The sequence below is a fragment of the Xenopus tropicalis genome, chromosome 6 (genome assembly GCF_000004195.4).
Source record: "Xenopus tropicalis strain Nigerian chromosome 6, UCB_Xtro_10.0, whole genome shotgun sequence".
Lineage (NCBI taxonomy): Eukaryota > Metazoa > Chordata > Amphibia > Anura > Pipidae > Xenopus > Xenopus tropicalis.
The window spans coordinates 52,060,697-52,087,928 of NC_030682.2; the positions used below are offsets into that span (position 1 = coordinate 52,060,697).

General features: G+C 38.0%; 1 protein-coding gene across 1 annotated transcript in view; it reads left to right on the forward strand.

Annotated features, from left to right (window-relative positions):
• Positions 1–27,232, forward strand: part of nek11 (NIMA-related kinase 11) — a 128,146-nt gene that overhangs the window by 91,602 nt on the left and 9,312 nt on the right. The window contains 2 exon segments of the mRNA NM_001078968.1: positions 9,589–9,649; positions 12,938–13,034. Coding sequence (NP_001072436.1) covers positions 9,589–9,649; positions 12,938–13,034 — 158 coding nt within the window.

Genomic DNA, 27,232 nt, shown 5'->3' on the forward strand with positions numbered 1-27,232 from the left:
TGGCAAAGGTTGCACCAGACCACATAGATGTATTACACATGCTCTAGTAGCCACACCCTTTACATCTAGCTAGCTACCAGCTTATTGGCTGGCCCTCCAACTTTCTGGTCCCAAACAGGGCTTTATCCAGGCATTGTTATAGATCTTGTGCATTTGCAGTATCACAAGATATGGGCTTAAGGGGGTGATGTCCAGCCTGAGACCATCAATGATTATTAGTAAGATTATCTGATATGGTGGAGGTATTGTACATGGATCATACTTCACACACCCTTATTCGGACAGAAGATCTTGTGCATTTGCAGTATCACAAGATATGGGCTTAAGGGGGTGCTGTCCAGCCTGAGACCATCAATGATTATTAGTAATATTATCTGATATGGCAGAGGTATAGTACAGAGATCATACTTCACACACCCTTATTCGGTAAGAAGATATAGGATTGAACATGCACTACTGAATATGTGGTTTACATGGCATGGAGCTCTTGTGGTTTCAGTTCAGTTAGAGAGAATGATCAACCACTGGAGTGCAATCAGGTGAGTCGGAAGCTACTTATTTAGAAATTTTCTTGAAGGTAGTCACTAGTGATGGGCGAAAATTTTCGCCAGGCATGGATTCGCCGCGGAAAAATTCGTCGCACGTCCAAAAATTGTCGCCGGCGTAAAAAAAGAATAGTCGCGGGCGACAAAATAATAGCCGCGAGCGACAAAACAATTAATAATAGCCGTGGGCGATGAAACAATAGCCGCGCGACAAAATAATAGCCGCGGGTGATGAAACAATAGCCGCGCGACAAAATAATAGCCGTGGGCGACATTTTTTTTGTCGCACAACATTTTTGTCATTTCGCGAATTTTTCGCTGTTTCGTGGATCTTTTGAAAGATTCGCGAATTTTTCGGCGAAGCGAAACGGAACAGATTCGCTCATCACTAGTAGTCACCCCAGTAATCTCTCCTCATTTGCAACATGGAATCCTATGGGGAACCAGAGCTCAGTTTAGTTGTATTTTTACTGTCAGTCTTAACTGTGGCCATATAAAGTCCTTAAGCTTAATGATCAACTTCCGTTGAATGATGGTATAAAAAGTCAAACTAAAAGTATTCTTGTTGTCCACATGTAACCATATACAGGTATAGGATCTGTTATACAGAATGCTTGGGACCTGAGGTTTACATGTTTAGCTATTTTGTATTTTTAAGTAAAGCATAATACCAAACACTCTACCAAATATATGTCAACACACTAAACTATACCAAACCCTTATGTGCATACTCAAATATGGGAGAAAATTACAGATAGAGTATATATTATCCTAAATGCTGGGGACCTGGGGTTTTATGAATAAAGGATATTTCTGTTTTATGGATCTCCATACTTTCAGGCAAAAAAAAATCATTTCAACATTAAATAAACCTAATAAGGTTGTTTGCACACCAATATGGATTCATGCAGCTTAGTTAACATTAAATACACGGTAAACTTATAGAGAAAAAAGGAAATAATTATAATTTCAACTTTTTTTTCTTAAAATGAACTCTATGGGAGATGGCCCTACATCTATTCAGAACTTTCTGGATAGTGGGACATGCAAAAGGGATCCCAGACCTTTATTTGTAAACAGGAAATTGACGCGTTTCGTTTTCCAGCACCTTAAATAGTGGCAGTACGTTAAGGGGCCCATTTATGACAGCCTGAGGTTTTTTGCTCAGGCAGATATAAAGGAAACACCACATGAGTTTACTAATCTCGCAGTGTTAGGCAATCTTTGTACGTTTGTCAGTAGCTTTTAGGTGCCAGACTTTTACTTTGTTACAAAAGCCCTTTCAGGCAAATTTATGAAGATTTACAAATTGTTTTGGTATGAAACCCGTTAGTAAACTCAAGCAGGGTTGCCTTTATTATTGCCTCAGCACAGAAGTTCAGGCAGTGATAAAAAGCCCATAAGGGTTTGGATTTCAAGTGTGAGCACTTGGGCTTTGTCTGAATTCAAATCCTGCAAAGAGTTCTCGGATTTAACCAAATCCTGAACCAGATTCTAAATGTGTTGCATCCCTAGTATCCGCCGTGCAAGTTCTATCTAATATTTTACACTAATTGTTTAAAATATTCTCAGTATATAATACATTTGTGAGTTTTGTTATATAATATTAAACTTTTATTTATGTTTGGTATCTGCTTAAATGATTATTCTAGAATTAAAACATGTATAAAAAGGTAAAGCTTCTAGTTTTAAAGAGAATGTTTATAGAGGTAGAAAAAAGACCTTGCTCCTTTTGTTTAGATATTCATTCATCTCTTACTGGATTAGTGCCACATTGTGCCTGATTCTCTGTGTCCAGCACAAACATGAGGCTGTGAGCCTAGTATCTGGAATGTGTCATAATCAGACAATGTTATACAGGTACTACTGCTAATGCCCATTTCAAGGTTGTTTAAGAATGCATTTTTAATTCTGTGTTAATGAAAAAAGTGATTTTTATTTTCTTAATAAATTATAGCACTATGGAGAAGTAAATAAACAGGATATAAAATAAGAGATTTCATTTAAAACTGGCATAGCAGTACATTTTTTATCCTTTACACCAGGGATTTTTGACCTTTGGGTATGGCCTAGGGATGCATGATTCATATTTGAATTTAGCAGAATACTGGATCCACCCTGTAGATTTGGCCAAATATCAAACCTCACCTCTAACCTGAATATCCAAAGTAAACAAAACTTCAGTGCCTATTTAGCTGACCACTAAGAAGTAGTGATGAGCAAATCTGTACTGTTTCTCTTCGGCGGAAAATTTGCAAATCTTTGAAAAAATTCATGAAATGGTGAAAAAAATCACAACACGGTTGAAAATGAAGCACATCAAAAAAAAAATTGTTGCACACGTCAAAAAAATGTCAGATGCGGCAAAAAAATGTCACGCGCAACAATGTTTTTGGATTGGCAACATTTTCACCATTTCGCTGATTTTTCGCTGTTTCATGAATCTTTTCAAAGACAATTTTTTTGACAATTGCGTGATGAATTTTTACGTGGTGATTTTTACGCCCGTTCTGCAATGGTGAAATGCAGAAATTCACAACAAATCCATGCCTGGTGAATTATTTCGCCCATCACTACTAAGAAGCCAATTAATCAAGTGTCGGTAGATAAAGGATCAATGCTGTTTGGGTGGGTGTCCACAGTCCCCATTAAAACAGTTAAATTTCATTCTACAATAGAAAACAACATAAAAAGCTACTTAACTAATTCTAAACCAATTTTTGGGTTGTGATTTCCAGACTTAATCTGGGTCCCCCAGTAAAGGAGATGTATCTGGGGGAGTACTGCAGGGTTTTGTCCTTTATCCTTTGCTTTTTAAATTGTTCATTAATGACCTAAGGGTGGGCATTGAAAGCACTGTTTTTATTTTTGCTGATGATACTAAATTATGCACTTTGGTAGAAATCACATGCGAGATATACTAAATTCAAAATTAATTCAAATTAATTCAGATTCATATCAAATGGTAGCATAGAAACAAATGCATTCTGTATCAGAATTGATTAATAATCAGCCCTGTAGCACCAGCTTTTATAACAGAGGTGACCTTATTTTTGCTAATTTATAGATGATAACTGACAATCTCTAATCTTAGCATCTTGATGGCAACCCTGAGCATATTGAGCATATATATGTGTGTGTGTGTGTGTGTGTGTGTGTGTGTGTGTGTGTGTGTGTGTGTGTGTGTGTGTGTGTGTGTGTGTGTGTGTGTGTGTGTGTGTGTGTGTGTGTGTGTGTGTGTGTGTGTGTGTGTGTGTGTGTGTGTGTGTGTGTGTGTAAAAAAACACAAAATACAGGATGCATTTGATTTTTCCAATAGCCAAACAAAAGAGTAATTGGCTAAGTAAAAAAAACTATTGCCCCCTACTACTGTAATATATCAAATAGTTGACCTAATAGCACACAAGGTTATTAGAACTAATTTAAAGCTATATACCCTATTAAAGGGGGTTATAAAGTAAATATAAAAATATAAGCCCAGTCCCACGTTATTAAAAAGAAATCTTTCCAAGAACATTTCCATTATACATTCATTATCCACTGGATATTCCAGAACACTCTATGACTCCATTCCATAGGACATAAATGTTAGACAAACTGCAAACAACAAGGAATTCTTGCACAGTTTTTACTCTCTTCTTATTTGTGAATCTTTCACATGAGTGAAGTATAGTCTATAAAGGCACAACAGGTTATTGATTAGCTGTCAGCATTGCAGTTCTGTTAAAGTTTGAAAAATGCATTTACATAACACGTTCAAATAAAACATTTATAAACTTGCTGTTTTCTTTTTTGTTTCTTGACAATACTGGTTTCTTGTTTTGTTAAGAAGAGAACTGTTCTCTCAACCTAACTAGCAATATACACATTCTAGACCACACGCCAATATGTTTTTGTTAAGTTAACATTCCTTTACTGCACAGAATTGCTAATATATTTTTTTGTTTTAATCTAAGCATTGACTTGTAAGATCATGTTGGTCCAGCCAGGCTCACCAGCAATGCAGACTTTACAAGCATATCCTCCTTCACACAGAGTTAATTTTTTTTAACACAGAGTGAAGGGTAAATAGACAAAACTTAACAAGAGACCTCTAATTACAAGATAATACAAAAACATATACATTAGAAGGCAGAAATACCAAGTTATGACATCATCACAATCAATAGAGAATCTGACACAACTGCAATACAGAAAGGACAGCCTCTTAAAAATTCCCTTGCTCCTTATGGCATTATGAATAATAAGGTCTCATTCTGCCACACATTCTAGCTAAAGAAAGACAAATACACAAAGTAGCATTGAGAGGTGTCATTTTATATGGGATCAGATGAACAGACAGCTTATTGGAATGAAAATAGCCAGTTACATAAATTAAATAACCCACAAACTCAGGCTATCAATCCCTCTATAGGACCAAACTACTACTAGGATTTAAAGTTGGGTAAACAAAATATCCTTCAAAAGAGTCATAATATCTTATGTAGAGTAGAAACCAGTAATACTTCATGTTGTCTTTTGTAGCCCTTTGTTTTTTCACAGAAAGAGACAGCGACACTCAATGTAACTTTATTACATTATTATATGTGAACTCATTGGCAGTCTGAATACCTAAGAAAACCGGCTCTTTGAGCTCCCCAGCCACAATTAGGGCAACTCCATGCAATAAAATCAAATATGTTGTTCAAAGTCTGTTGGTGTTTCGGGTGTGATGCAACCCTTTAGTGTACTTTTTATTAGTTTGTTTTAATAATAATTAAATGAATGCAAGGTAGCTTTCCTTTAAATGCTGGACCATGGATGACATCACAGACAATTTCCTTTGGTTTAAGCTCTTTCTCCTCTCACATTTTCATACCAACAGGCCAAGAGACCCTAAGAATCATTGGCAGTTATTAGTGCAGTGTGCATTTCACCTTGTTTTTTTACCCCCAATGCAACATTGTCAGGAAATTGAACCTGGTATATTTGCATTCAGTGTGTTTAAAGGCACACAACTGCACTAAAAATCTTAGGACGTAGTCATCTCCAGCACTTGGTGTCAAAATGCATCTGGGCAAAATTCTCTATGCACCAGTGTGCTGCGTCTATTGATTTGAGCCACTGCGGGAACCCTTTGAGGTGGCAATACCTGTATTACCTGCATTAGAATTAAGTAAAAATGCACAGTATACATTCTAATATTGATATGGAGTATTAGATTACTTGAAAACAGATTCATTTCTCAGTCTTTGACAGTATTGAGCAAAGATCCAGTATAATGAATGATCAATTCCGTAACTGCAGTTGCTCAATACTCCATCTAATGGTTTCATACCATCTTTAGCGTAGTCTTGTTAACAATATAGTGCTAACTGTACTGTTAATGCATGCATCTTTCAGCTCATTCCATTACTGCGTAAGCTGAGCCATCAATGTAGCAGCACTGAGCATAATTAGATACAATCAATGACATGACAGCATTTAAATGATGTCCTTGGCTGAAATAATGAGTGAGTGAAATAATGAGATTTATGCTTCCAACTGATTGCAGTGCCACGTACCTATCTTTTTTTGTTTAGGGTCACCTGCAGCATAGAGTAGTGCGCAAAAAGCACAACAACAAAGAATATTACACAGCCCAAAAAATGAACTCAGCATTAACATTTTATACAATACATACATATTTAAAGGAAATGTCAAAATGAGCATTGAACATGTCCAATAAATACATCAAAAACATATTCTGTTGGAGATTAAACCTCATCACCTAAGTGCATGATTAATAGTATGAATCAAGTATTCAAATATGTGTTCAAGTATAAGGTGACTAAATTGTACAGCCCAACTGCAAATTAGTTCATAAAAAGATCATCAAAAATTCATCAGACATATAGTCCATTAGATTCAGTAAAATATTCATTGTTATTAATAGTGAATAAGTAGACTTAGAGTTTATAATCAAAATTCCTCCGGATATAACCACCTTAAAGTAGCAGTCAGAATAGTCCATATCATTTCTATGGGGAGCTGGGATGCAGTAAGTCCATATCACTGAAACATGGGTGACTGCCCTCTCTGACAAGCCATGGTGCATTATACAGTAGATTTATATTTTTTATGGATTTTCTTGCAATTTGTTCTTTGATCAAAGTTGACTGGAAAGCTTATATCTAAGGATGTATTCTAAGGTTGTTTGGTGGTTTGGATTCTAGTAATAACTATATACATTATCTATGTTTGCAATTTCTGTTGTGAAGAATTTCCTATAAAGTATTTAGTGATACAGACTCATAAGAGCTCCCAGTAATAATTATGTGTGCCATGTTAACTGCTGATATTGAGGGTACCATAGATACATTTTAAGTATAAACTAACATCTACTTCATCCACTTGTTCACCACTAAAACATCATAGGGCTGATTCACTAAAGGTTGATAAGTTTTATCGCACGCTTTTTTGCATTAAAATTGACGCGAAAAAACGCGCAATTCGCTAAAGTATTAATGCATGTGTTAAGTTGCATATCGCGTACATTAATTTACGCACTACCGCATGCGTTAATTTGCGCACCAAAATAACACTAAGACATGATTCACAAACACTTAGACGTGCTAAATATTGCATTTGTCTGTGCAAAAATTAACACCTATTGAGGCAGGCGGTAATTATAGAAAAGTACAGTTCATGAGCTTTTGGCAATAAAATATGGACTTTGCAGTGTTATTTATTCAAGTCTGTGTTGGCCCTAGCGTGATGCAGCCTCCAGTTTGCAGTTTAGTGCACATTCCGTCAAATACCACGCGAAAACAGTCTTCGCGACTAAAATAACGCAAGCAGCATCGCATGTAAATTAACGCAAGTATGCTTTTAGTGAATCGTGCGTTAATTCGTGAAAAATTAGACGCAATAAAATTTTTAGCATGCGCTATAAATAATGCACGTTTTATCGACCTTTAGTGAATCAGCCCTCATGACTTGAATGTTATGGACAGTGAAATTTATTCATCTGGTATAGATTATACTTTTGGTTGATGGAAGATAAGTTTCTCTTTAAGCTAATGTTGCACTGCAAACCTTTCAGTGCAGATTAAAGGCCCAAAGGATGGCTGCACAAAATAATACTTTATTCCCTGGGATGCAGTTGGGCACCTGGGTCATTATTATGAAACTCATCAGTCAATGAGCCTGGGTGCTCATATGCTCATACACCTATGCCTATGCACCACACATTGTGCTAAGTGCAAAATAAATGTATTACCACAGGCATCTGTGCTCCTTTTTCTGAGTGCAAATACCTTCTGCATGCCCCTTGGAATGTGTGATGCCTGCATTAGACAGTGCTTGATCTAAGAGGGGCACCCCCAACTTGTGCATCATTCAGACACACATGTTAGGGAGCGGCAGGAGATACAGCCCCCAAAAGACCTGGATTTGTGGTGAGACCACAAAGGCACGAGCCTAGGGCGGCACTAATTTGGGGTGGCATGCTGCCCAAGCTGCACTGAAATTTTGCTCACATACAGAGCACTGGGGACCGGATGCACAGAAAACTTTAGCGCGTCCTCTCCCCGCTGCTCCCTACTGGCCCCCAAGACAAACAGTAAGGATGTAGCTAGATGCACCTGCTGACATGGTGCTTTGTTCCTCCTGTCAGATTTAAGCTCTCTAGCACATGCGTCCCAGGGTATAGTAAATCACCCCTCATATTTTTAATGTTCGCAACTGTCAAACTGAAAATAAACAAGTTATTCTTGCTTTAAAGGAAACAAAATGTACTCAATAAATAATAAATGTACTCGGTTACAAAGTTTTTAGCTGTTTAGGCAGTTATCATGAGATTTCGTATTTGCTGGGCTGTCTATAGATATAACAATACTGAGGTGTATGCAATGCGATACAAGCTGGCTGTACATCCCCATATATGTCTACTAACATCATTTTCAGAAATCTTCTACATAATTATCATAATAGTACAGATATAGGCTCTGTAATACATTTCAGATATGGACGGTATGGGCAATAATAACGTATAATAATGTATACAGTATTTACTTTGCTTTTTAACAAAGATATAATTGTGTATGGAACAAGTTCATACTGTACTTAGAACTAATAATAATTCATTTCTTATTTAGCTGCACAGGCAGTTTTAGGTAAAGCTTGTCCTCGTGATTAAAGGGGACCAGTCACCCACACATAAAAAGCTGCATATGAAAAGTTCTTTAAAAATGAAACCTAAATTATTTTTTAATGAAATCATCCATACCTGTTATAAATGGATTTAAAAATCTAAGCTGTCAATCATATATTGCCTGCCCCGACTCTATGCCTTCAGCATAGGGGCGGGGCAGGCAATATATGATTGACAGCTTACAATTAAATTAACTTTCTAGATATCACCTAGATGGCAAATGCATAAGATTTTGGGGTGATACAAGCTTTCCTTAATAACATTGCTTACAAAATGGCGCTGGCCTGTTGGCTGTGACTGTAAAATCCAAATCCTGAAGAGAAAAAAAAATAATTTATATAGTGTAAGTAAAGTTTATTGTGCTCTAACATGATATAAAGGGATTTGGAACTATTTCATAGGGTGACAGGTCCCCTTTAATGACTAATTAATGATTAAATGTGGTCCCTGAAAGTCATCTATTTATAAGCATTATGATGCATTTGTAACTTATTGGAATGGCAGTTTTGTATCCACAATATCGCTAAACCCACCCAAAACAACGCTTCTGGTACTCAGCAAGATTTCTTTGTAGCTCATGCTGGACATACATTTTTTTTACCTGGCATTTTAATTTAGAGAATAAATAAGAACTGTTGGAGTAGGAGCATAAATTTGATGGGCATTTGTCTTTTTTCATTCTTAACTACTACGTTATCTGAATGCAAAGATGGACTATATTTTAAGTCACTAACAAAATAAATGGCCTAATGTTAGCTACAATCCTGGGACAGGCACTGATACCGGTGTGCTGTATCCTACCGAGCAATGTTCAATCATCTGTCAGATAAATTATAGTTCTTATTAGTTTTATCTTTCTTCTATCAACAGGACAGTGATGTGAAGGCAATGGTGCTGCATTTGGAAGATGTACTGGCTTCCAGCTGTTTTGGTGAGACTATGCTTTTAAGAAGGCTAAAATTAGGCTTCCCCGAACATCCTGTCAATCACACACAACTCTTGCAGCCACAATATCACAAAACTTTTTCAGCGAGAGAAGATTCAACACAGAGAGAAGAAAGAAAGTGCACACTGTGTGTTCAAATTAATTATGGCCTTTTAGAATATGAAATTTCTTTTATTATTCTTTGTGCTTTGCCCAATATTACTTGTGATGGCATAGTTTAGGGTGACACCTATGGCTAGTGCAGACTCAAATTAGGGGTAATTTATAAACACTAGGCAAATTAGCACCTATGGTAACCAATCAGTGGTTAGCATTTTTGTAGCCAGCAGCATACAGAACAATAAAAGCAAATATATGAATGGTTGCCATACTGCCCAGGTGCAAATTTGCCCAGTGCTCATAAATGATCTCCTGATTTATTAGGAAGGAAAACATGCCAAACTGTACCAATATTGCAGACACATAATACCAAGTTAAAAATGGCAATGCAGAATTATCCTAATTATAAACAAATGTATTACTGCACTGGCTCTCATCATTTATTTACAATATTAATGTAGCTAGATAGCCACCAGCATCATCTCTGGGCTGGTACTGTAGCCTGATGGTAACCTTCCCTACCTTAAACATGCAATATGCAGTGATCTTGTAAAGCATCCAAAACTCACAAGTCTGACCTGGAAACATTCAGAATGGTAGAAATGGTACAGGAAAACATTTATGAAAAAGAGAGAGCTACTGTTGCTATTAACTTTAGTGGCACACTAATTGACTTTTACCAGCAACGCCTTTAAATACACAGGGAAAGCAGAAATACATTGACACCAGCTGGCACTCAATATCAATATTGCCACTGGTATCAATATTGTCCCAACTGTGGTTGGTGCTTCTTTGGCCACCCTTATTCCCCACCCAAACATTATTTACAGTTGCATAACCATAGAGATCACAGCGTTGGGGCCTCGACAGCAGTGTCTGCTTCCTATATAGTGTTTATAAATCCCCCCTTGCCAGCTGCTCTCTTATCTACTCTGGAGAATGGCTAAGAAGTAGGGGATGCAAGCAGGTGGGAGGGTTTTGGGAAGGAGGTCATGGTAGGGGCTGCGCTGTGTGCCGGGCCCCTTCAAAGATGTTCTTGCAAGGGGGGGCAGGTTGCTGTTGTTATGCCACTGCTTATATACAGAATGTAAGGCCAGGAACCAGTGGAAGTCAATAGGCGAATTTTTTTGCGAAACTTCACAGCTAAAAAAAGGGTGTGGTCGTGTCAATATGCAAGAAAAAAAATTGTGCGACAAACACGTTTCGCTGTTATAAAATTCAAATACAAATTTCAGAATCACTACTGATTCCAACTACTTTAATATTAACATTCCATTCATATACCTAAATCAGCAACGTGTTTCTGACAAAATCAGTGTGTAGCATTTTTTTCGGCCCATCAAAATACATTTGCATCACTTAATGCTGCATGCATGGATAATTCTCCATTGTTCCTGGAACAGGGTTTGTGTCTCTATCAAAGCAACATGCTGTTATGCTTCAGGAGGTTTTTGAATCGGTACATAAATAAATAAATGCATATATTAAGGGAACTGCTATAGCCTTTCTCCGGGAATGTGGGGAGGAATGTATAGGCACATATTTTTATAGTATTTTATTTAGTAACCACCATATTTCCTTTTATATGCAATACATTGAAGGAACACAAGGCATGAAACCTTATAATTGAGGGGCTTTGGGGCACAGGTGATGTATAAGGAATGCATTTATGGCAGCTTTGCACATTATTATATGGAATGGCAAAACTCTATGACAGGCTGATTGGTGTTGAAGCCTTTACCACTACCTGGTGGTGGCAGAATATTTTGGTGGAGATGGTGAGAAACAATAACTTGATTGAAAAAAAACTGATCTGCAACTAGTGGAGAGTGGACATCTTTACATCAACTAACAGGCTAAGTGGGTTTGCAGGCAAATGGGCTGTATTTTGCCCCTATACTCTTTTCTAGTACAGGTATAGGACCCATTATCCAGAATGCTCGGGACCAAGGGTATTCCGGATAAGGGGTCTTTCCGTAATTTGGATCTCAATACCTTAAGTCTACTAAAAAATCAATAAAACATTAATTAAACCCAATAGGATTGTTTTGCATCCAATAACGATTAATTATATCTTAGTTGGAATCAATTACAAGGTTCTGTTTTATTTCTACATAGAAAAAGGAAATCAGTTTTAAAATTCTGAATTATTTGATTAAAATGGAGTCTATGGGAGACGGGCATTTCGTAATTCGGAGCTTTCTGGATAACGGGTTTCCGGATAAGGGGTCCGATACCTGTACTACCACTTTGCACCCTATTTATGGGATTTCATTACTTGTCTGCTGTAGGTAATTTATTCATTTCCCATTCAAAATACTTTATTCGCATATTTACAAATTTGTTTTATATAGAGAAATCAATTATAAAATGCACAGTTTTCCTTTTTAAATACATACTGATAATTTTTAGTACAAATACATGTTATTCATTGAGTAATTTGGATATTTTGTGGTTCCCAGTATTCAGTAGCCAATCTCCTCTTTATTCACTTATACATTTCTTAAACTTGTGTTTTTTCTGTATTTCTTCTGTAAGCATTTATCTTTCTAAAACCACAGCACAGAGGCAGCATAAAGCGAAAGAGAGATTTATTCTCAGTCTCTGCAAACAAGTTGCAGAGCTTTAAGTACCGATTCATCAAATGGTGAAATTGTAGACAAAACATAGTAGAAATTCAATCATGAAAAATGTTTATGAACTTTCCAATGCAGTGCCCTTGCCATTATTCAAGTTAACCTAACATTTTGCAATAAAAAAACCATAAAACATTTATTTTACATTTACATTATATTTTAGTTGTTAGAAGTGCTCTCAGTTTAAACTCTCATTCTGTCATGGTGCAAGGCCAGCAATGAAAAATCAATCAGGAAATCTGTAGTCTTTAGGATCACAGACTAAAATGCACACATGTATATTCTCATTATAGTAATAGGATACCATTTGCAATAAAGTGCCCAGCTTTCAACTGTGTTCATAGCTGTCAATCTCTTACTTTACCTTTTGAGTCAAGTCATTGAAATTAATTCCATTTACAACCTCATTATATTCAATATAATGCGTTGCTATGCTTTATAACTAATTTTAGGTTATTCTCTGTGTTCTTGTTAGTGTTACAAAATCATTTTCTGTTGCACAGTGAATGACATTGTGTCTGTCTCTATTGATCTGTAGATACAGATGCTGCCACCAACATGTCTCCACCCGTTCCCTTGAGATCAAGAGCTATAAATGATACCATGGCACAAACCAAGCTGAAGCGCATGAGAGAGTAAGTTGTGGTTTCAGAGTACAGATGTAAGCAGATGCTGAGGATACATAAGTTACTATTATTACACAAAACACAGAAAGAATTTGCCAGTGCTCTGTCTAACCCATGCTGTAACATTGACCAGCTGCTAGAAACACCCTTGTGCCAGCGCTCAGTCAGCCAACTAATAAGCAGGTTCAAATAGAGACCAGTAAAGATTTAACTTTAGATAAGTGATAAATATTTTCCCTGGAAGAAAGTGTTTGGATGGGATTAGCAGAGAACATACAGTATACTACATTACCCCCCACCACACTATGTTGCGCAGTGGATAGCAGAAGCATGTATCAATATCCAAATGCAAATTTTTGCCATGATTCTGATTTTTTTTTGCTCTAAAACTCTTGAATTTTGATTAAGGATTTCCTAATTAGAAATGCAAGAGTTTTAGAGCAAAAAAAAAATCAGAACCATGGCAAAAATGTGAATGTTTGATATTTCTTAAGTGCCAACAATGTGGAAAAACTTGAATGAATTAGTTACAAAGTTATCATCATAAAATTGGTAAGCCACCATGCCACATCAAGGTAAACCCTATATGGGGGCGGGATGATATTCCTGGACAATAGAGTTGACAAAAGAATGAGGAACTGGTTTAGATGGAATTTCTGTTGTCTTGCACTTCTCATCAGGGCTGAAACTAGAGGAATAGGGAAGTGCCTGTGGCGCCATCTCGGGGGATGTACTATTTCTTCCTTCCCCTAGGTTAGGGCCCTAAAGAATCGATTTTCCAACTTTCACTGTGATCTAGGCTTCTACATAGTTTGCTGATTACATCTGCTTGTCACTCCTGCACGCGTGTGTGTGCTCTCAAAGAGAAAGGGGGTGCACCCATTTGGCAGTTTGCCTTGGGCGCAATTGCCTCTTGGCCTGGCACTGCTGCTCATTAAGAATATCACTCCCTCTAAGGCATCTTTTTATGGAATAGTCAGTATAAATATAATGCAGTGAACCATTGCTTGTTTTTGGTTTCAAAGAACAAATGAAAATGTCTTGCTGGTGCACCTTAAATGTTAAACTAGAAATTGCAACTTTGTAATAAAAACGTACCTGTAATGTTAAGAATTCTTTCAAAAATGCTTTTTGTTAAAATTCTCTATTTAAGGTACTTGAATCAAACAGGGCTAGAACTATTATTTTAAAACTCTTATTCCTAACCCATTTATAAATGTTTTATCTTGTGGCTTTTTACCTGATCTTCCAAGTCCATCCACTTGCAAAAACTCCTCTGAGTTTTATAGCACAAGTAGCTTGTCTTGTATTTATAGGAAAACATCTAGGCTGATTTATGTCTCATCACAGTTTGAACTTTTCAGGTAAATGAAGTCACTAGGGACAGCTGACTGTGAAATACACTAAGTGACTTCTTTATGTGTTACTTAGGTCTGCTTTCCATCTTACAACCTACGTTCACCCATATCAGACTCAAATCTTGCTAGATCCTAAACATAATGTATGAAGAGGCTACCTTCCACAAAGGATTATTTCCATTGTTCTGTTCTCTGTCTTTCCACTGGTATTTCCTATGACAGGAATGCGGCTTTCCTTTGTTCTTATTGTTATTAGGAATTGCTGGGCTGTATGACACATAAGGGCAGCAGTCACCAAAAAATAGCAATAGCATGTTCATCATGAAAAAAGCACCATTATATATATAACAGGAGACCTCGTTGTGGACCTCATTTACTGATGGTGGGGAAGGGCATGAAGAGCAACAGACAGGTGCAAGCTTCCATGTTTTTTGCGCTTTTCACCCTGCCCCACTATGACAATGGAGCTCAAGGACCTTCACTATCTTTATGAATACACATTTGCAGCATTTTTATAAGACACCGATATGGAATACATACTGCATGCATTGAAATAAATTGCTTTCCAGTATTACATACTGTACAATATAGTAAATAGTTAAGGGATTGCCACCTATGAAACAGTTCAAATATATGCAGCTTCAAATATCATTTTACAACAGTAAAATGATCTCATGTCATTAAATACTAAAGCACTAAGGGTGCTTACTGGCAACTGGGATAAATTGTTATAGGGTTAGTGTTACACAAAGACCAGAGGACTTAAACTAGGTAGCAAAGCCGGATAAAGACTAAATGGGGCCCTAGGCAAGGTAGTTCTTTTGGGGCCCCCACCTCCAACCACCTAAACCTACAGCTGCAAAAGTAGCGCACCTTTATACCTGCTTTGCACAGTAAACTGACAGAAGGTATTCATTCTGTTCATTGTCTTTAGAATACACTTTGCATTCACCTTGTGCACTAAAAGGACAATCAGTGGATTGTGGCACTTACTAGCAATAAGGGGTATATTTATCATGCTGTGTAAAAAGTGGAGTGAAGCATTACCGGTGATGTTGCCCAGGGCAACCAATCAGCTATTAGATTTCAAAAGTTAGAAAACCAAAGCAAAGCATCTGATTGGCTGCTATAAGCAACATCTCTGGTAATGTTTCACTCTACTTTTTACACAGCATGATAAATATACCCCATGCATAAAGTGTTAGTTTGTTACCAGTAGAACTTGTTTAATACACTGCTACTGAAATAAAATAATCAGGTTTTTAATAGGGACCATTTTCTTATTTATACTCAAATTTAAACCAATAGCTAATTTATACATTTATTTAAATAACAAAAGGCAGCATGTCCAACACTGAACACACAGAGCATACCTATAAAATGAATATAGCATCCTGCCATTTTAATAGCAGCAACATGATGAAATTATAGCCACAGAAGTTACAAAAACACTGGAGCCACTGGTTCCCCTACCCTGTGAGCTTTTAACAACTTAGTGCACTTAGATGAATGGAAGCAACACTTGCCAGGAATTGGGAATCCCAAGCAGCAATACTTGTGTAATGTAGGCAGAACTTGCCTAAATACAAGTTACACTTCCCATATCTGCAGAAATTCAAAGTAATATTGCTAAAGCATTATTTTCATAAACTCTCCTTTATGTGTAAGAATCAACTTAAAATTACACACACAGCTGGGGAGAGGGCTGAGCCGGCGGGATTTGCACTCGATTTTTTTCTAGGGATGCACCGAATCCAGGATTTGGTTCGGTATTCGGCCAGGATTCTGCCTTTTTCGTCACTATAAGCATACTAGCGCTATTTTACGCGCGATATTGCATGCGTTATTTAACTCGCGATGACTATTTTCAAGTGGTATTTGACGGTACATGCGCTAAATAACGCACGCGAATAGTCGCCGCATATGAATAGTAGCTTAGAAATAGTGTATATAAATTGTCGCCGCATATAAATGGTAGCATATAAATGGTAGCATATAAATAGTAGATGCTTATAAATAGTAGCCACTAGTGATGAGCAAATGTGTTCTGGTTATCTTTGGGTTAAAAATTAGCAAATTTTTCGAAAGATCCACGACACGGCAAAAATGTTGTGCGGGCAAAAAAATTGTGCAGTGAATTTTTGCGTGGCGAATTTTTCATGCGTTTTGCCATTGGCAGATTGTTTTGCGAAACGCATGAAAAAATTCGCTGCAGAAAAATTCGCCGCACGTCCAAAAATTCGCTGCGAATCCATGCCTGCCGAAACATTTCATCACTTGTAGCCGCATATAAATAGTCGTGCGAATGAACGCACACCATGTTAGCCATACACGCCAATACTTGCGGAAAATTACTGTATTAAAAATGACTATTTCCCTGCAAACTGACGGCTGCGTCACTCTAGGGGAAACACAGACTTGAATAAATAACACTGCAAAGTCCATATTTTATTGCCAAAAACTCATTTACTGTACTTTTCTATAATTTATTGTCTGCCTGTAGTAGGTGTTAATTTTCGCATAGCCTAATGCAATATTTAGCGCGCCTAAGTGATTGTGAATCATGCGATCGTATTCTTTTCAGCGTGGAAATTAACGCATGCGATAAAACTGGCGCATGCGGTCGCGCAAAAAATAACGCATGCGATATGGCGACTTAACGCACACAATAATACTATGGTGAATCGCGCACTAATTATCGTGACTAATTTAACGCAAAAAAGCGTGCGATAAATTTTATCGCACTTTAGTGAATCAGCCCCAGTGAGTTATAAAGCATGACTACTTCTGAAAGACAGACTGTGATCTTCTGCAAAGTTTTGCTTGATGCATTTAGCCTTTCTAGGATGTTCCCCCTCACCACAAGAAGAACGGCGGTTTCAAAGTTATTGATTTTTGCTGACAGAGATTTAGCCTCATGTCGAGCCCTTACTCGGTGATCAGAAGTCTCTAATTCTTTGAGAGCATTATTCACATTCTGAAAACCTATTTCTGGTGCTTTAGTGGAATCAGAACAAGCAGCCCATCTTGTACAGGATAGACTTTGCTAAGCTAATTTTTTCGTATGGTCCATCTATGAGTGGATGAAGAGAAAAAAAAACATAAATGCACTCCAATAAAGTAAAAAATGAAGCTGCTTTTACACAGGATTTTGCAGCACATGTCCCTACTGAATTTAGTGAATGTGTAGAACAAGGCACATAATATGTCAACTGATTACAAAAATTCTAGCTTGCAATCCAAGACATATTTCTGGAATTATTGAAGCTTTGGCCCCGGCAACCCTGAATATTTATTTTCATTAAATGACAGAAATGATAATAAAGTGTTTTCAAGAAATATCCCATTCTGTGGGGATCCAAAGAGCACATTCACCTTAATGGTAAGCCATGTTCTTCAAGGAACTTTACAACATCAACAATTCCTCTTAAAACCTCCTGCCAGTGCTTCTGTTGATGAACTTGTTGTTCAAGAAAAGCACGGTCTATTCTGCATTCAGGGTTTGCTCTCTGTGAATATGAAAACACAGCTGTTAATCAGGTGAATCCTCATGCTCCCTTAATCTTGCAGCAGCATTTTCCAGTCATTAAAACCTGATGTTGCAAGGGCATGAAACATGTTTACATGGCACACAGAATATACTTTCTGTTGAGCGCAAGTAGATAATCCAGTCACGAGTAATACATTCAGCATAATTTATTTTCCATATCTATAGTTCTTTAGTCAGATATCAGTATATGTTCTTTTAGTTGCAGAAAAGTCCAAACATTTATTTTGAATTGGATTCCTAGAAAAATATTCACGCAAGCCTTGAAATGTTATTACCCCACTCAGCAGGATCAAAAGAATAGCTCCTAATAACATGTTTCTCAGTTCCATTTGAAGTTGTTGGGATTTCCAGTGTAGCACATTGGGGCTGCTGGGAAATAGCATCATCTTCAATTTCTTTACATTCCGTGGCCAATGGACTCTGCAGCATAGCAGCTACTTCTGTATCTCCACAGCTTTTTTATTTATAGTGCAGATAGAACTGTAACAAGCTGTATTCTGGGTGCTTGGATGTGATGCAGGACTTAAGACTATAGTTTAGTATAGTTTATACTTTGTATAGTTTGATCAGCATCAGCAATTTGACTTATGGAGTTCCTTGTTTATCAGACCTAGGTTTATTAAAATCTACAGGGCTTTCACACATCAGAAATCATAAAGGAGTGTTTGCTCCATATTAGAGACATCATATGTACTGGCAACATTTGAATGCTCTGCAGTACTACTATCTACACTTATGGTGGAACTTGTTCATCACCATCCGACTAAAGATGTTGATGCTTTGGCACTAAAAAACACTTTTGTTTTATTGTCTTTATTTCCTCTTTCTTTTTCTTCTTCCTTTTAGCAACCCCAAAGGCATGCTTACACAGATCTGTCAACATGTATTTTATTGTCTTTCAACTCCCCTCATGTAACTAGGAAGTAGTTCAGCTGTGGCCTTGGTCCTGTGCCTGCACTCCTTCCCAGACCCAGTCAGGCAGTTCAGTTCAAGACAACACTTAGAAATAGAATTATTTAACAGCCAGATGAGATAACTAGAGAGTTGTAGAAACTGTTTTGCTCAGGTCAGCTTTAGCCTTGGTCCTGCACCCTGCCCTCACTCCTTCTCCGACCCAGTCAGTCCCAGACTCCCAACAACACTTTTTATTTACAACCATATGAGATAACTAGAGAAAAATAGAAATTGTTTTGCTCAGCTCAGCTGTAGCCTTGGTCCTGTAGCCTGCTCTTTCATTCCCTTCCCATCCAGACCCACTCAGACAGTCCCAGGCCCAATTCCAGACCCTTTTGCAGTCATATAATAATCTTATCAAAGAGGTTTTTTTCTTGTTGTTGTTTTTTATTTGTTTGTTTTGCTCAGCTGAATTCAGTCTGACCTCTCACTCCCTCCCAGACCCACTCAGACAGTCCCAGACCCTTTTTGCAGCCACATGAGTTCTTTTTGCTCAACTCAGCTGTAGCCTTTGGTCCTGTTCCTGTAGCCTGCCCTCTTACTCCCAGGCCCAGTCTAATTGCAGCCACATGAACATGAAAATCAAAAAGTTTTTTGCTCAGTTCAGCTGTAGCACATTAGTAAGTAGATAGCAATAGCTTTAGGCTAATGCCACACGAGGCGTAGGGCGGATATTTTCGGCAAGCATAAAAGCAAAATTCCACCTACGCCTCCTACATGTGCCTGCATCAGAATGAATGAGATACGCTCGGGTGCAGGCACATGTAGGAGGCGGTATTTTCAGCAGGCCTTTTTCCATTTGCCGAAAATATCCGCCTACGCCTCGTCTGGCATTAGCCTTAGTCAGCAGCCTGTAGTCAAAACTAAGTATGAATGTAACTGAAAGAAATTACTTTGGTGCACTTACATACAGAGGAAACTGAGGAAACTGTTTGCAGACTGTTTGTTACTTCATTAAAAGGATAATAATCACACCTGTTTCCATTAAAATGACTAGCACATATCACCTTTTTCTGTACATACATATACCTAACAACTAAAGGGTTGAGAAATTCTTTATCAGCTTCCTTGAGAATGGTAACTTATTGCACCATACACAGACCAACTGTTGACTTCCTACTTTCTGTAGTGTTAATGACTTTCTTGGTGCTGCAGCCGGCAGGACTATCTGTCAGTACTGGATTCCATTGTCAAATCCTTATTCTATTACTGTCATGTAGAAGTGCTGCATTAGGCGCTCTCTTCTCATCTTGCAGATAGAGCACAACATTTTCCCATTTGTCTAAACTGTAGAAACCATTTCATCCTTTTTTGGAACATCTTTTAAAAATCTCTCAAGAGTTTATAAGTAGCCTTGATAATTACATGGATTTTGTTATTATTATTATTATTGTAAAGGTCAAGTGGCCTTGTCTATGTATTGCATCTTCAGCTCCTTGAACATTCATTTAATCTTCTGTTTAAGTGGGGATTTAATTGAAAGTGCTGCTACGTTTTAATGGCTTAGTGGAGGTGCTCTGCCTCTCAAAGTCCTTCTATCCTTTTTCTAAATGGAATAATAATAGCCATAATCAATTTTAATTTTCAGACATTTCTGACATACGCAGATTGACCATCCCAGCACAGCAGCTTTAACTTACAGTACAATAATTAAAAGGCATAAGGGCTCATTTACATGCACAAGCGTAGTGGGCAACTTGCACTTTTCCCCACAGTCAGTTGCACATAAAAACCACTTTCATTAAAGGTACTTGCATTAAAATTCACTCCTTGCTCCTCCCTATAGTCATGCCCAGCATAGCTCAGTCCTTCCTATATTTCATTCTGAATAAAGATAGGCTGCGCCCCCTCCAAGCAAGGCAGTAGCTCAGGGGTTCCCTCAGAGCCTTGTGACAAAATGACAATGGAAATTTTTGGAAAAAAATAGCACAAAGCCCCCAGCCCCCTGTGCAAATCAACTGCACTAAAAGAATAAGGCACACGTCACACACGTGACTTCAGGCAGACTTAGAAACTATGTTTTTTCTCCCAGAATTTCAGGGTTATTGAAGATTCAAACAGACTCTCTTGATGCAATTGCACTGTGCTTACTGTTACTTACTGTGCCAGTTAGCCAAGATGAATGCAACCACATGTGTGCTTTATTGCACATCTGGGACAATTGTGCAAATATTTTCGGAAAAAAAAAAATTTGTGCTCACTGCACTTGCAGACGTAAATGAGCCTTACAGTCTAAAACACTCTAAAGATACTTGGGCTCATTTATGTGCGCAAGTGCAGTGGGCAAAATGCAATTCTGAGCGCAATCGCCATGTTTTTTTCCCATAATTCAGTGTGTTTTTTCTCTATAACTCCAGCCTAATTTTGTTCTGGAGATGGTAGTGGCCCCCAGGGTTCCACTGCATAAATAGGTGTAACAAAGTGCAATTCGGAACAGAAGGCATGAAGGACTTAGCGACGCTGAGCTGACTTTTTGCATATTTATATCACAAATTAATTTCCCATTGTTCATAATTTCCTTTTATTTTTTACATATGCTAAAGAAATGCAGTATATGGTCATACCCTTCTGGTCAGAAGCTTCTATACAGTTCATGGCATTTGTATTACTATATACAGTGGCTTGCAAAAGTATTCGGCCCCCTTGAACTTTTCCACATTTTGTCACATTACAGCCACAAACATGAATCAATTTTATTGGAATTCCACGTGAAAGACCAATACAAAGTGGTGTACACGTGAGAAGTGGAATGAAAATCATACATGATTCCAAAAATTTTTTACAAATAAATAACTGCAAAGTGGGGTGTGCGTAATTATTCAGCCCCCTGAGTCAATACTTTGTAGAACCACCTTTTGCTGCAATTACAGCTGCCAGGCTTTTAGGGTATGTCTCTACCAGCTTTGCACATCTAGAGACTGAAATCCTTGCCCATTCTTCTTTGCAAAACAGCTCCAGCTCAGTCAGATTAGATGGACAGCGTTTGTGAACAGCAGTTTTCAGATCTTGCCACAGATTCTCGATTGGATTTAGATCTGGACTTTGACTGGGCATTCTAACACATGGATATGTTTTGTTTTAAACCATTCCATTGTTGCCCTGGCTTTATGTTTAGGGTCGTTGTCCTGCTGGAAGGTGAACCTCCGCCCCAGTCTCAAGTCTTTTGCAGACTCCAAGAGGTTTTCTTCCAAGATTGCCCTGTATTTGGCTCCATCCATCTTCCCATCAACTCTGACCAGCTTCCCTGTCCCTGCTGAAGAGAAGCACCCCCAGAGCATGATGCTGCCACCACCATATTTGACAGTGGGGATGGTGTGTTCAGAGTGATGTGCAGTGTTAGTTTTCCGCCACACATAGCGTTTTGCATTTTGGCCAAAAAGTTCCATTTTGGTCTCATCTGACCAGAGCACCTTCTTCCACATGTTTGCTGTGTCCCCCACATGGCTTGTGGCAAACTGCAAACGGGACTTCTTATGGTTTTCTGTTAACAATGGCTTTCTTCTTGCCACTCTTCCATAAAGGCCAACTTTGTGCAGTGCACGACTAATAGTTTTCCTATGGACAGATTCCCCCACCTGATCTCTGCAGCTCGTCCAGAGTCACCATGGGCCTCTTGGCTGCATTTCTGATCAGCGCTCTCCTTGTTTGGCCTGTGAGTTTAGGTGGACGGCCTTGTCTTGGTAGGTTTACAGTTGTGCCATATTCCTGCCATTTCTGAATGATCGCTTGAACAGTGCTCCGTGGGATGTTCAAGGCTTTGGAAATCTTTTTGTAGCCTAAGCCTGCTTTAAATTTCTCAATAACTTTATCCCTGACCTGTCTGGTGTGTTCTTTGGACTTCATGGTGTTGTTGCTCCCAATATTCTCTTAGACAACCTCTGAGGCCGTCATAGAGCAGCTGTATTTGTACTGACATTAGATTACACACAGGTGCACTCTATTTAGTCATTAGCACTCATCAGGCAATGTCTATGGGCAACTGACTGCGCTCAGACCAAAGGGGGCTGAATAATTACGCACACCCCACTTTGCAGTTATTTATTTGTAAAAAATGTTTGGAATCATGTATGATTTTCGTTCCACTTCTCACGTGTACACCACTTTGTATTGGTCTTTCACGTGGAATTTCAATAAAATTGATTCATGTTTGTGGCTGTAATGTGACAAAATGTGGAAAAGTTCAAGGGGGCCGAATACTTTTGCAAGCCACTGTATTTATAATGATCACTTTTTAAAGCAGTTCCTAATGTTGTTACTATTACAAGTACAAGTACTTTACCCTTTACGTAATTAGGGTTGCCAATCTTTCTGATAAAATATTGGCCTTCTTATAGCCATTGTGTTCAGCTAGATGGCTACCCTATTAGTAATGCACAAGCAGTTTAAATGTCAGGGGAATTACCTGTAAATTACTGGTTTCTTTTTGCTTTCTAATTTCCCATCAATACATGTTGAAATCCAAAGTGCTGCTCATACTTCAATATGAAGTGTTTACCGAGAAAAACACTAGCCTTCATACATATTCATATATCACTAGAAATTATAGTAGGGTGTACATTATGGCATTTATTATTTTAGTTTTGTATTTATATTTGCCACATATTGGAGGGGTGTATTCTCCAACAACATGAAACACTGAAATGAAGAATATTCCAAAATCCCATGTTTAATAGAATACAGTACTTTGTTTGTATTCCTGAGTACATGAGGACTTGCATATCAAAATGATATATGGATTCCTTAACATTCTTTTTCATGTGACATTTTTAGCCTTCACATTGCTTTGCCAGGCTTTTATTCTAATGCTGGATATTAATGAGGCCTGAGTGGAATCAGAGCGGAAGAGTTTGACATTGACAGAGTGATTTATAGTTCCCTTTAGAAGCAATCAGAGCACTGTAGGGAAAGCCAGACACGAGGAGATGACTAACTTCCCAGTAAAGATCCAGTCCATTCTTAGCAAGGTAAAGTGACATGAATGGATTGGGAAATGGGATAGACCATGCTGCTTGACAATGCAAGCAGACCACTTGGGCAGATTGAGATTTTTCAAGTCTAAATACAGAAACTTTTTAAATTTAAACAAATTAATTAGTAAAAGGTTAACTAAGTACAAATTTCATAAATACGCATATTACCTTATAGCAGAAAACACCACTTTTCTTCCTCTGTTCAAGGCTTATATGAGCCAGGATTTGAGTTAGGGACAACCAGATTTGTCCACTGGACAACTGTTCATTGTCCAAGTAACATGCAATGAATTTACTAATCAATGTGTCTTACATCCAGCTTACATCCTTTGTCATTTTGCCAATTGCTTCAGCTCATAAGATAACCATACCATGTTCATCATTTAGTTTTTTCCTTCAACTTTTCTCTATGCCTGCACTACATTACGTGAGGATTCTAATGGTAACACAGTTTCAGTCTATGTATGTAAACCATATAATCTTTTTCAAATTTTGACAGGATGGTTGGCCATGAAAAGATTTTGTTGTAGGAGGACCCATTAAATATGATATTATGTCACTGCTAGAGAATGTGATCACTGTTATAAGTAGTCTGATATTTATTTCTTTCTTATGGGTAGTTGCACTTCCCAGCATTAAACTGGAAGCCTAATGGTGGCCATACACGTTACAATTATTACGTTACTGATGGTCGCAGGAAAGATCGTTCGTACCCTCCACTAACATTCAGAGCTGAATCGTCAGAAACACAGGTAGAAAGAGAATTCTACTTAATGATTCGGGACTAAACACTTGCCCGATCAATGAGATGACTGATACCCAAGGCCTTGGCTGGTATCGGTTGCCTCGTCTCCTGCAATACAGGCACCGAATATTGTACGAAACAAAGTTTCATATGATAATAATCGTGCGTGTATGGCCACCTTAACACACAAAATCAATTACATAATTATGTGCTTATTCAGAAACATGGTCAATAGATTGCCCTGGTTCCATAACCCATAGCAATCAATCTACAGTTGCCTAGAGCAATTTCAAATTTAAAAGGCAAACATCAGATTAGAAGCTCTGGGTTATTGAACCCTTTCAAAAATGTCCCCATGTTCTTTAATAAGCCAGTTAAATGCTTAGCTGTCAAGTTCTAGGAGCAAAGAACTGGAAAACTGGAAAAGCCCCAAACTGCCAATTTAATTTTATTTTAGTCAAACTGAGACCATTAAGCTTACAGTACACATTTGTGCCTAGGGGGTTGAGTAAATGGCACATGTCCGAAACCACAGGACACTAAGAAAATAAGTATCACCATCAAGGAAACCAAGACTGTGTCAGAGTCCATTAGTGATTGACTGTGACTGTGATTTATAGATTTGCAAATCTACAAACAAATGTGAGCTATGCTACTACTACATTCACCTACCCATATTTAGGGGAATGAGCCTGTCTACCTTGAGAAAGATCCTGTAGATGTTGTTGCCCCTTTTTTGATATAAAAGGCATATTTTTGATAAAAAATAAAAGCATTTAAAAAGATACAGAGTACTACCCAATGGTCTTGGCTTCACACTTCCAAATACTAAAATCCTTATCCCCAGTAATGATGTAGTTATTCAGCAATAACTGAAGTAAGAGTAAAACTGTCATTTCCAGGGAGCAGATGTGGCTACATTGAATCCTAGTGGAGCTTTGCAAGGAGCCAACATGTGTTAGATGAGGGCTGCCTCGGGGGTTCAGGTACATTCTTAATGATACCTCTGGAACGTGAGTTAGATGGCATGGAAGCTGCCTGAGGTGAACAGGCAATTACAACTTATCTTATGATTGACTGAATTCTCAGCTGGATTTCCCCAGTCAGCCAGATTTATATTTGTATATATGTATATGCTTTAGCTATGTTTTCCCAAACAGAGAGCCATAAAAAAAGATATTAAACTATAATACCCCCATGGATATGAAGACTTTACTAGTCAATTTATTTTGCTAAAAATGTTTATTTAACAACATGAGCAAGGGTATATGATTCATTGGTAGCCAGTGCATTAAAACAAACTCATGGTGCAGGCACAAATCAGTGAAAATCCTTGGTGTAAGCATGTCATTAATTCTGGCGCTCATTGTCAAAATGATGTCTACTTCAATTGTTTAGACACACGTTTGCTACGTCAGTTAATGAAGGTGGCAGTAGCTCCAGGGTTCCAGTGTCGATAGGTGCACTGCATACAGTTTGCAAGAGGAGGTGAGATGAACCCAACAGCACCAAACAAAAAAATGCAGCAATGCCAACAGTGGTTAAAGTACCTTTAATAAATGGCACTATTTTACACAACAACTCTTAATTCATCATACCACAGTTCAGGATTGTAAATAACATATTTATATAAGTATCACTATATACTCCTTGTAGCTAGCCCCCTGGATGGAATTGAACCCAGGACCCCAACATTGGAAGGCAGAAAAGACTAACTACTGCACCTTACTGCCAGCAGAGAAACATATTTCTACTAATAATTAGTTTACATTTTTACACTGACCAAAACTACCAACAATAGCATACAGGGCCACTTTAAGTTTTCAGCGGGCCCTGGGCAAAATTGCATTGGTGGGCCCCCACTGCCCCAAGAAATTTGTGATAGAATAACCCTCATGCACGTGAGATTCAATATAGTAAGTAAGAAATGGTCTGCGCTTACTGAAGTAGACATGATCCGCAGGTGTGATGTCCTGGACCAAAAGCTAGGGAGTAGGAAAATAACAAAATGATGCCACAAGTAAAAGGCAAAGACATTAAGAATAACCATACTGTAATTGATTAAAATGACAGAAGCATCCTGCCAACTCTGCAGGATGCTTCTGCCAAACGTTATCACAGATGAAAGGTGTGCTAGGGCTCCCTACCCTGCTGGGCTCTGGGCAAATGCCTCTTTTGCCTATTTATTAAAATTGTCCTAAGAGCACAATAAGAGCTTATTAAAAGCAGGAGTCCTGTAACCCTGAATCTCTCATGGCCACATACATTCTAATAGTACACACACGTATACAGTTATACAGTACCCACATATAAATGATTATTTTTTACAATTTATCAAAGGCAGATTTAATAAGCTTTCAAATCCCTGGCAGCACACAGAACAGTACATTTTGCCAAGAATAGTAAAACAACCTGGAAACCATGCAATTCAATGTGCCCTACTTTGTAATGACACCTTCCATTACTTAGACAATGAAACCAATTTGTTTGATGGATTAATGCTTGATCTTTGTGAAATATTTATGAGATATGCATCCTTGTGACCTAGCCACTTGAGTACATTTTATTTACACATCGTGTAAACTTTACTAAAAGCTTACTGCAAACAGGAAAGGCTACATAGTCCTATA